Source organism: Paramisgurnus dabryanus, chromosome 16 (genome assembly GCF_030506205.2).
Source record: "Paramisgurnus dabryanus chromosome 16, PD_genome_1.1, whole genome shotgun sequence".
NCBI lineage: Eukaryota > Metazoa > Chordata > Actinopteri > Cypriniformes > Cobitidae > Paramisgurnus > Paramisgurnus dabryanus.
The window spans coordinates 36625209-36636966 of record NC_133352.1 but is presented as its reverse complement, the minus strand read 5'-3'; the positions used below and the strand labels follow the sequence as shown (position 1 = coordinate 36636966).

At 35.4% G+C, this 11758-nt stretch overlaps 2 protein-coding genes across 3 annotated transcripts; both read right to left on the bottom strand.

The window, feature by feature from the left end:
* Window positions 1-741: 741 nt before the first annotated feature.
* Window positions 742-4949, bottom strand: LOC135720424 (platelet-derived growth factor receptor-like protein). 2 transcript variants are annotated; one of them, XM_065242544.2, is made up of 6 exons: window positions 4397-4949; window positions 3887-4187; window positions 3651-3802; window positions 2925-3218; window positions 2703-2842; window positions 742-2070 (listed from the first exon to the last, which is right to left on the bottom strand). In XM_065242544.2, the coding sequence occupies exons 1-6, from the start codon at window positions 4452-4454 to the stop codon at window positions 1852-1854; spliced, it is 1164 nt and encodes a 387-aa protein (XP_065098616.1). In that variant the 5' UTR covers window positions 4455-4949; the 3' UTR covers window positions 742-1851. The 2 variants fall into 2 exon arrangements, with proteins under 2 accessions (XP_065098616.1, XP_073668154.1); XM_073812053.1 differs by having other exon boundaries at window positions 3887-4184.
* Window positions 4950-4987: 38 nt separating this feature from the next.
* LOC135720418 (cationic amino acid transporter 2-like) lies at window positions 4988-10908 on the bottom strand. The gene is made up of 13 exons (XM_065242531.2): window positions 10790-10908; window positions 9119-9180; window positions 8402-8767; window positions 7737-7892; window positions 7492-7657; window positions 7144-7280; window positions 6839-7061; window positions 6624-6760; window positions 6058-6160; window positions 5851-5975; window positions 5603-5769; window positions 5348-5456; window positions 4988-5269 (listed from the first exon to the last, which is right to left on the bottom strand). Coding segments are annotated over exons 2-13 (1821 nt in total). The 5' UTR covers window positions 9120-9180; window positions 10790-10908; the 3' UTR covers window positions 4988-5138.
* Window positions 10909-11758: the final 850 nt, after the last annotated feature.

Genomic DNA, 11758 nt, shown 5'->3' with positions numbered 1-11758 from the left:
TTCACTTCTCCCTGCCGCTGGAATTTGCAATCCCGTCCGCCAAATCTCTTGCAACATTTAAAAAACAATTAAAAGCCCATCTCTTCAAAAAATACTTGACATATTGACCACATTTCTCTTCTCTCTCTTCAGTAAAAAAACCATCACAAACCTTTGTTTTTCTCTCAACTAGTATTGTTTGGGAATAGTAAAAACTTGTATCTTGTTGTAGGCACCTTTTGTACTATTGTCTCCCTATGACACACTTTTATTGTTTCTTAATCTATTAATTCCTAAATGAAAATAAAATAAAAAATATTTATCAGAAAAACAAACAAGTCAACAGATTTTTTCAGTTTGCTTATAAACTAAGGCATAATGAATATAGTTTATTCCAGCGGTAAACATACAACAAAAATCAACAATATGCAAACTTTAGATGTAATGTGTATTGTTTTGAAATGCTAACAAGTGTGTTTGTTTCTTTAGCACATATGAAAGACGTTAATTATTGATTCATACACATATTTCTAAGAAAACACACTGGACTAATATTGAATCTGGAGAGTGTTTAGAAATCCACTGCATATAGTCATTTAAAAATTTTTTAATGGACTCCACAGGTTTATAGTAAGTCTGGTGATGCTTTTACCTTCTCTTGTCACAATTTTCTTGCTTGATGAATGAGCCATAAATAGAGATATATGTACAGAATCCTAAATATTTTTAATTCACATTATAACATATCTTCTTAAATAAACTCCTTCAGTTTTTTATAGGTTTTATGGGCCTGAGGTGCGAGGACTCTGTTGTTCTTTAAGGAATTATATGGTTTTATATCTCAGATGATCAGTTTAGATAAACACACACACACATAGAGTTTGAAAACATCATGAATGATTTAATGTCACATCACAGGAAACATTAAAGAGGGAAATACAAACAACATTTATTATCAAGAGATAAAAAGATATAAAGTGTAATCTCATTTACTTCTGAAGAATATGGAGCATCACATAACAGTTTTAAACACTTCACATCAATGGTTTAATGGTTCAAACACTACAAAGTTGACTCCCTCTGCTGGTTATGTTCAGGCTATGCCACGAAAAAAAATTATGATGGCGTTTTTTGAATCCAGGACTAGGACTTATTTATATTAGGAAATTAAGTAGTTTTACAAACATACCTTACAAAAAAAACAAACATTACTGCTGTGCATATTGAGACAAAACAATAACACTGATATATGTAAAGATACATCCATGCAAGATGTTTTTAAATGAAGGCAGCTTATACATGCATTTTAATCTGGCACTATATAAGATCTGTCCGGAAAACTGCCCCATAGTGTTTACGAGAGAACACCTTTAAATCTGATGAAAAATGCATAATGTTGTTTCAGTTTACATGTGTAGCTGCTTCAGTTTATAGTGCAATCAGAAAATATGTTTGAATTGCTGTAGAAAATAGAAAAAACAGAAGCTGGCATTACTAGCTTGTGTTTTATTTGCACTGCTGGATGATTTGAAATGTGTAAATATTGTTTAGCTTTAGTAAAGAGAGTTCTCTCTCTCTCTCTCTCTCTCTCTCTCTCTCTCTCTCTCTCTCTCTCTCTCTCTCTCTCTCTCTCTCTCTCTCTCTCTCTCTTTCTTTCTTGCTCTCTCGCCAAGCTTCATGCCTTTATCATATTTTCATTTTATGTCATTATGCATTATATTCTTACAAATGTAATGGCAAATATATTTCTTCTAAATGCTTTATTTGGAGAATTATTATTGTGGTTTATTTAAAAGAGGATTTTATGACTGAAAATATTGGGCAGGCATGTTACAAACACAAATGTTGTGATATCTGTAGGATGAATTTCACTCATGGTTTTTTGGGCCTGGCGGTGTTGCCTGCAGACTGCACTTTAACAGATGTGGATGCAGATTTGGACCCTTCCAGGTTCTGTGCTGTACAGGTGTATGTGCCCTGATCAACCTGTCTGATGTCATCTACCAGCAGCAGCGTCTGAGAGCGCTGTCGGTTCTGCCCGTCCACCTGCACCGTCTGTACAGTGTCCTGGGTGTACAGCGGACGCCCAATCTATTATTCAAAACAGAGACAAAGAGACGTTATATAGAAATGCAAATCTGTTATTGTTTAACCGTGCATAATAATTTACACTTTAGATTCAATTATAATCTATAGTTAGGCTATATATGGTGTAGCCCTTTCTTAAAGACCTTGCTGGCAAGTCTTTTGACTGAGTCTTATATGTTAGTGTAACGTTTACAAGTTAATTCTTTGCGTCTTTTGAAAAAACACTTTCTGTTTACTTGGATGGATCTGCTAAAACGCTTTATATCACGGGTCTGTTGAATGCTTTATTCTGATTGATTGAGAAATGTTCAACAAGGTATGCATTACTTTCCAATAAATGCACATCTGAACTGTCAAATGTCTTAAAATAGAGCAATGTTTGTGGTATAAGGAATAAGTGAAAATAATGCACAGCCCCACTTCACATCATGCTTCATTACCACTTTGGATGTGCATTATTTTAGAAAAATGTCATTGTCATGTAAATGAATGGACAAAACCAATAAAAAGTTTTGTTTTAATGCCATAAACCACCCATAAATGTACTACAAACTATAGTTTACAGCGGTAAAGAAATGATTGTCCAATGACGCTGCTGGTTGTCTACAGGTTTACTGTATGTATTTCAGTCTTACCTTCTGTCCAGGATATTCCCAGTTAAAATCCACCAACACGTCCTGTTCTCCCACTACCGTGCACGTCACCTGAAGATTCTGTCCTACTGTCACACTATCACTGGAGGTTTGAATCACAGGAGACGGAGGGGCCGTTGGATCTGCCAAAACATATACATGCATACTAAACAATAACACCTTCAGGGTGATTGACATGAATTCTTCTGTAAAGAAAAGACTTACAGTGGACATAGATCAGCATGTATTTGGTTGAGCTCTGGCGAAGGTTTCCGAGGCTGGCTACGCAGTAAAGAGATCCGGCGTGATATTGTTTGGGTCTGTGTATGGTAAAGCCCTTCTTGACGTCAAATGAGATTTCCTTTCCATCCACCTTTATCTCGGCTGGAGGAAACTCTCGGTGCAGGGTTACCTTTGCCAGCGGGGACGTCACCTGACAGGGCAGAGCGGTGGGCCAGTTTGTGCGAAGCTGAATGATCTCATAATAATTAGAGGAAGGTACAAACAACTCCTGAGGATCTAGAAGAGAAACCAAACATTATTTAATGTACATGTTTGGTGCTCATGTTAATATGATATATAGTCAATATTTTATAGCATAGCATCTTCAACGTTCATTAACCTATGTCTAGAATTTGTAAATATTGTTCTCTTGTCATTTTATTAAGCCGTTTCATGAAATGAGATTTGAACAGTTTTGTAATCTTATAATCTTCATTATTCTGTCCATATCTCACATTTCAAAAATAATTTTTGCAATAAAAATGTAATGAAAGCATTATTGCACAATTATACTTTTGTGTTTAGAAATAGTTTTATATTTAAGCATACACCTCATGGACCCTAAACATTTGAACAGGATAAAACACATAAAGTGTTTTAGGATTTCTACAAAAGATGAGCGTAAATGGATTATAGAAATGTATTTGAAGTATTTATGGTCAACATTACCAGGGAAAAAGATGAAGACTTTGATGGCTTTGTCATAATCTTTTCTGCAGTCTTTATCCTCACAGTACATTGGATAGCAGATGTAATCTCCTGTGTCTGCTCCTGTTGTATTTGTCAAAGTCAGTGTGCCATAACGTTCATGTTGAATCATCCTAAAATAAACAGAGACATAAATCACTAGGATACAATCATATCTGTTAAGAAGAAGGGTTCAGATGTGTATTGTCAGCACATACTTGAGTCGTCCTTCATCATCCTCTTGTAGATATCCAGGAATCGTCCATTGGACAGGATTTCCTTTACATCTCATCTCTAAAGTATCACCTGCTTGGACGGTCAGCGTGTCTCCAACTTTCTGAAACTTTCCCTTGTTTACCACCTGCGTAAGATGTGTCTGATCTGTTGTAGAAGTCCGAGGGCTGCTTTTCACTTTAGCTTTAGGAGCAAGATCTTTCCCCTTCCCAGCTTTAGGGTTGGTGTTTGATCTCTTCTCAGCTTTTGTCTGTGGGTTTGCTTCAACCTTTTGACACATGCCTGCTTTTTGTGTGACAAACCATTGTTATACATCATCAAATGTTTCTAAAGATTTGGCAAACTTTTGATTTAGTCTTTTTTCAACAAGCATTTACAAAAAACTTTTAATTGCTATTCACTAAAATAATCCTAGTGTTTTCAGCATCAAACACATGCATGAATAATGATTATACAAAAATAAATGAGACTATAAAGTTTGGTAAGATACTCACCATACTGAATGATCAAAAAAGAAATAAGAAATGTAAGTTGCATCGTCCTCCAATTCATACTGCAGAATATCCACAAACAAACTTTACTTGACTAGGTTTTCAGATGTGGAGAGAAGGATTAGAGAGGGGTATAGATGAGAGTAATGAGGGGTCAGAGTAACATGAAGACCCGAAATTCCTCTAGCGGGGCTCAATAGATCCCTTCTGTGTTCAGTCCACCAATCAGAGCTTGAGGTGAGACCACTAAATCACCCGATGTTTATTTAGCAGTGCAAAGGCGGCATATACTGTAAAATAAAGAGCTTTGACAAATAAGATGTTTCTTTTTTCATTCTTGATTATTTGAGATAAAATGTGTGTTATGACTTACTGTAATATAATGTCTATTTCAATTTAAAAAGAAACTTTAAAAAATCTGTAGTTGTTGTGCGCACACGTCCTGGCTCCTATAGTCAACTACTGTATGTAATGTTCTGTTTGCCAAGTTTACAAATGCATTACATAATGTTTGTTTCTAATTTGTCTCAGGCAATGTGTTCATCAATATAAAGTTATTTATTTTCTAAAACTTTGCATTCTTCTAGTTAATTTTCTACAAGTTTTCATTGTCAACTCAAAGATTTTGTTTTAATCCTTTATTTATTTGCTTCAAAAAGTATAAAAAGAGATTATTTCACTGAAAACATGACAGCTTTAGTAAAAACAGAACTGAAAATTGGCTTTAAAAGATGTTTTTGGAGGTTTATGAGTCTTGTGGTTTTGGTCCGTCATTATCCGGTTTGATTTCAGTGACTTCAACGTTGATTTGTCTGTTGAGTAACCTTTGCTTCTGGACACTGTTTCTCACTCCATAGCCAAAGTAGATAAGAAATCCTGTGCAAGATTTTACATGTGACATAACATACTGAATGTGTTTGATGTTTGCAGCATTTCAGATTTTCCATTTCTTACCCACAGACATCCACACAGCGTACCGAACCCACGTGTCACTTCCCAGTTGAACCATAAGATAGACATTGATGAAGACGCTCGCCACAGGGAGAAAAGGTAAAAACGGTACCTGTGGTCACACATCACAGAAAATCTCTTCATGTGGATTTATACAGTACTTGAACATTCAGTTATTGATGTGATGTCTACAGATTTTATTTATTACAGTAAATCATGATTAAGACTCTGATCTGTGTCATCGTGTTAAATGCTCACCATGAATGAGGCTTTAGTTGGGTTTTGTGGCTGTCTCCAGATAATAAAGACTGTGAGAAACGTTATGATCAGAATGACAGAAAGACTCACGACACTCCAGACCTCCAGAAACAACAAAGATCTGATGGCTTTGCTGATCAGCAATGACAGAATAAACACCTGCAGCACTGCGATGGTATAAAAAGATATGATATATGTTATATACAGTACAAAATAAATATTTCTTTGTATAAAAAGTGTCTTCTCACCTAGAGAAACTGTGCATTTTGTTACGGTGTTTGAAGTTTCTCTGGTAGGGTACGAAGGCGGTTTCAGAAACCCAAACATGAAGGTTGTGGGTGTGCGTAAATCACTTTCTTCTGTCTCTTGATATCTTGAAAGAAAACACTTTTAGCTTCAAAGATTTGCGTTACGGCACATGGGGTTAGAAGGAGAATACAAATGGGAATACAAACCTAAGTATGAGAATACAAATAGCCACGAGTGTGTAGGAGAAAAGCGTACCGATCGACATCATTTCAACCAAAGCCTTCAGGTCGAATAAAAGAGCCATTATTGCTGGAAATAAAGCAGAACAAGATCAGAGCTTTAATGTTTTCAACAAAAGTACAAAAGTATTCGTCTGACAGAAGGGCTCAGCTCAGTCATATGATTTGGTTTAGTCTGTCATATGAGAAAGCTGAAAAAATATAACCACTGTTTCAAAACCTAGTTTAAATATGTTTAAAGGCTTAAAATAATGAGCGCAGTTAAATAAATACATGCAAGGTGGTGAAGAATGAAAAAGAAATGTAGTAAACTTATCTGCTCCAGTTATTTTAAATTTATGCATTTGGCCGATACTTTTATCCACAGTGCATTAAAAGGTATACATTTGAATTACTGTGTGTGTGTGTGTGTGTGTGTGTGTGTGTGTGTGTGTGTGTGTTTGAGACCTACAATCTTTTGAGTTGCTTATGCAGTGATAATAAGCTATACTGTTATAATAGTTTTCATTAAAATCTTTTCTCATGCCTCTTACCCGCCACAGCACCAGAGGATAGCGTGGCCACCACCGGACTCTGCCGTAGACTGACTTTACACAGGGACTTAAACATGAGTCCATCTCTGGCCATGGCAAACAGAACTCGGGGCATCGGAAACATGGATCCTAATAAACTGTACAGTAGATTGCCTCATTGTTTAATTTGATACAGATTCGATTCTGTCCAAATACGAAGTTATGATTATTTTTACCTTGTTGAGAGAGCACAAAGAGACCCGACTGCCACGACGTACTTTGCAGCGGCCCAGCCGATGTAATCGAAGGCCACGGGCAGAGGACTCTGAGTACTGAGTCGATAATACGGCATCATCAAAGTCAAGGCGGCCGAAACGCCAAAGTAAGCCATGAAACAGATAAGAAGAGAAGCCACGATACCCAGAGGAATAGACTTCTGTGGATTCTTTACCTCCTCGCCTGGAAAAACAGTCAATGAAATCATGACTACCCGCTATATTTATTATAAAGAAAAGCCGTTGTTGTTGTTGTTGTGTATTACCTGTAGTTGCAATACAGTCAAAGCCTACAAATGCATAAAAACATGTAGCTGCCCCGGCCAATGTTCCTTCAAATCCAAATGGAAAAAAGCCACCAACTCCAAACTCAGATGTCACATTAAAGGTGGATGTTAGGTTTCTTAAAACAAGTAAAAAACATTGAGAAAATATTTTAATGACGTTTATGTACATATCCTATATTCTAGTACTTTTCATAGAGAATATATTTTTCATAAACTATTCTGCATGTTTTGAATGTGAAAACTCAGCATCATTCTTTATAATGTTAAGATCATTCATCTTTAATTTTAAATGCTCTAAAAGCTGAAGAATAAATATCAACCAATTACTGAAGATTTGCTGTTTCATTCTTTATGATATCTTCAGTGATAAACCAGTTCTTCAGTTTTCCCTTGATGAAGCCGCTGATGATGACAAACATTAACACCAGTATGTTAACGCTTGTAAATATCTTGTTGACTGTGGTTGATTCCTTTACACCGTATGCAAGAAGACCTGTGGGGAAAATGAAGTGTGTAAGTCTTTTGTCATTGATAATAAAGGCAGGAATGATGATTTTGAATGATTAATATACCAGCTAGAATCATTATAAGAGCTGCTGCAAAGAAGTCTGGGTAAGCTGCCAGGCCAGGTAATCTCATTGACACATGTTTGTTCAAATAATTAGCCATCAGATTTCCAATGAGATCATCAAATGTACCGCTCCATGCCCTGGCAACACTTGATGTCCCTACAGATATAGAGAAAGGCTTGTTATTTACACTTTTATTGACAGTTTTTAACAAAGGCCAAGATCTCCAAAGGTTTAACTAACTTTTTACAAAAAGAAACATAAAAAAGTAGTTTAGCACCATTAGATAAATACAGGAGTAATAAGTGGTCAAGTGTGGGTCAATAAACTTGTTTTGATGTTTTGAAGTGTAACATTTAATTTCAAATATATGTTTGTGATGTATTTGATAAGCTGTTATTTAAAGATCTATATGATTAGTTGTATTGAGCAGCTGCACTATGATTGATTAATGTATAATGGCATTATTTACATTTTTGTCATCATTTCATGTAGAATCAACTCAATTGTTGTTTGTTGACACTAAGGTTTGTTAAGTTAACTTGAACGTTTTTGTAAATGAACTAAATGATTGTTTGTTCAGATTTCTTAAACGAATTGCATGGAACCTGTTGACAGATTTTTTTAAAGTATATATATTATTTTCTAATGCTGATGTTCTTGCTTACCGATGACATAAGAGAGTAATAAATTCCATCCTGTAGTGAAAGCCCACAGCTCTCCTACAGTCACATAACTGTACAGATAGGCAGATCCAGTTTTAGGAACCCTCGCTCCAAACTCAGCATAACAGAGCCCAGCAAAGATTGAAGCTAAAGCAGCAATGAAGAAGGAGATGATGATACTGGGACCAGAAAGGGTCCGGGCCACTTCACCAGAGAGCACATAAACCCCGGCTCCTAAAGTACTGCCCACTCCTAAAGCAATAAGATCCAATGTTGTGAGACAGCGACAGAAGCTGGAAACCTCATCGTCTGGTTCCAGAGGCTTCTTACGACACAGCGCTCTCAGAAATGATTGGATGGATTGCATCACTGTTAGAGATCAATCAGATGATATTATATCCATTCTTTACATACATATCATTTCAGCTTACTGTTTCACATTTTGTCTACACTTAGCAAACTGTCAGCTTGTTAATGTGATTCAAATGTACTGTGCTGAATATGACAAATATATGAGAGAACACAATAATGTTATGATTAAAGCTTTTTAAACTCTGAAATGTAACTTTGTATTTCTATCATATCAGTTTCATTTCATCATATTATTTGACAATGTATGTACACAAAATCACCATAAATAAGTCATTTGTAATCTTTGGCATGCCCATGTTTGTAAATGTCTTATAATTTCAAATAAATCATCTGTATTCTTTGACTCACTGAATCACAATATTCTCATGCTTTCATGTGTGCTCCGATGTGGGAGTTTTGGATTCCTGATCCTTTGAAACACAAAAGCAAACAGACTGAAATTAAAACACAAAAATAAGATCATCATAACCAAGGAGTGGCAAAAGTTATTTCCATCTTCTCTTATTATTTTAAATTCTCATATTAATTTATTTATTTGAGTTTTTATTAGAGATTTATTAGAGCACCGTTTTCATGGGTCTTTATATATTAATCCCTACACTTGTTGACTGTAAAAAATCTTGCTGGAGTTTTACAGCTGTTTGCCCGTAACTTACTGTTACAGTTAGCGAGGGAAGGTCATAAATAAACGAAGTGGAACGCAGGGCTGAACTGGGTGTGTAAGGTAACTGAATGGGGTGTGTCACAAAAGGGAAACATGCAAAATGTGCAGTACTAGTGGTCCTCCAGGACAGGTTTGAAACCCCTGGTTTAGATGTTGATGTTTGTTTCATTTTAAGTCACAATTATTGTGATTAGTGTTTGTTTTAGTTGGACTCTTGACTTTTTGATTGCAAGTTTTTTCCCTGGTTGTGTTAACTTTGTGTTAATATACCACATTTATTGTGAACATGTAAAGTTATAAGTGTAATTCTGTGGTGGTTGGAACATAATGGTGAAGATCATCACCTAATTAATTTACTAATCAAAAGTTTATTTTCTGTCAATAATGTATATGAGATCCAGCACTTTCACAGCAGTTTGTCATTAAGGACTTTTAGAAACTTTGGACAAAAAATATCTGCTGTATAATTGTGACGCACAAACATCAAGAATCAGAGTATGAATCTCAACCATGGTGACAAATAAAATTGTAAAAGAAATCATTATTTATCCATGCTGCAGTGCATGCTGGCAGTCCTAAATGAGAAACTCCTAAAAGTCCTTAATGACAAACTGCTGTAAAAGTGCTGGATCTCATTTACATTATTAACAGAAAAAAGTTAACTTGAAACAGTTGCCAGTAAATAATATCAATATAAATCTACAGTAAGTTACTGGAAAAACCACTGCCCTTTATACTGTCATTTATACAGACATTTTTAACAGTGTATGAAATAAAAGACTATAAGAGATGCAACGTAAAGGTAAAGGACACCTGACTGCATTCTCACTTGTTCTTCTCTGAACTCATGAAGTCTGTTCTGTGAAGATATAATAATGAAGAAGAAAAGACAAAGCTGACTTCATGGCATGCCAGTAGCTGTCTGGCACACTTTCTCTTTGTGTGGTTACTTTCTCTAATCTGCCAAGAGGAGATTTAGACTCCATCCTAATCCTGACAGGAATGCATATCAGCTTTCCATATCACTAATCTGTTGCCAACCTGACATATATGTGCAGAACTTGCAAGAATGTTGTACTTAAAATATTTGTTATGTTAAAAAAACAGCAAACATTTTAATAAGAAAAACACTTTTTAAATGTATACAAAATAATGCAGAATTATTTTACACCTGCATTTACACTTTCACAAAGTGAAGCTTGTACAGTAATAATGCAAATGTATTAAAACTATATAATAAACATAAAGTACAGAGTTTTAAACGGACAATAATGATAAAGAATAATAATTACTGGAGAGGTTATAATGGCATTTATTTAAGCATATGTGCAGAAAATTTATGTGCGTTTCTTTACCTTGATTTTGTCCAAGAAATGTTTGCAGTCCGTATCTGTGTGAAGATTGTGGATTAGTGAATCTGTTCTCGTTACACCAATGAGCCCAAATGAATTTTACAACAATATATACAAGCGTGGCCTGTTTGACCCACCCACCCACTTAATAACAAAGTCGCCTTTCTTTCGGCATTTTTCAGCTGCCCCCATCACATTGTTACAGCCAAGAGTCAGTGTGAGAAAATTACACCATCACATCTAAAGAAACTTTTGTAACATTGCTGTGAATTTTAGTTTGCCTATTTCAGCAAATACTTGCACAATAAATGGGACATTATGTTTCATACAATATTTCATATGTTATGTTTTTCATGTAAAAAAAATTCAAAGGCTACAAACATTGTTAAGATTTTAAAGGTCTACACACGATGGCAGCACAGAGCAGTCTATAACTTTATTTGGGTTGTCTTGATATCCTTTCAGATTTATTGTGCCGAATACAACAATGCCTCTTAATAATAATCTCTTAACAATGCTTATGAAGACATTATTAGACAATAGCCTTTTCAAACAGCCTTAAAGTATTATAATGGAGAGCTGTTAACAAACATGAGTTCCTATATGTGATATGATGCTGTCTACTACAGTATATCATCCTGATCTTGAAACCTTCACCCCTTTACTGGAATCACCCAAAGGTTGTGACAGAAATAGCCCAGACTCATGGTCAGCCATTGGATACCAAGAGCACAGGAGCAGAAACAAACTTTGATTTTCACTTTCTTTTCTCAAATAAGACACTGTTTGAATTGTAAGGAAAGTTGCAGGACAGATATTTCTGTCTTTATATGGCACAGGTTGTATATTCAGGCTCATGTTAAGTCGTAAATGATGTACTATATTATATAGTGTGCACTTGGCCATCTCCAGTGTATGAATTTTAAAAGCACAGTGTTGTCCTGAACTTGATCGCCTACATTTTTAAACAGA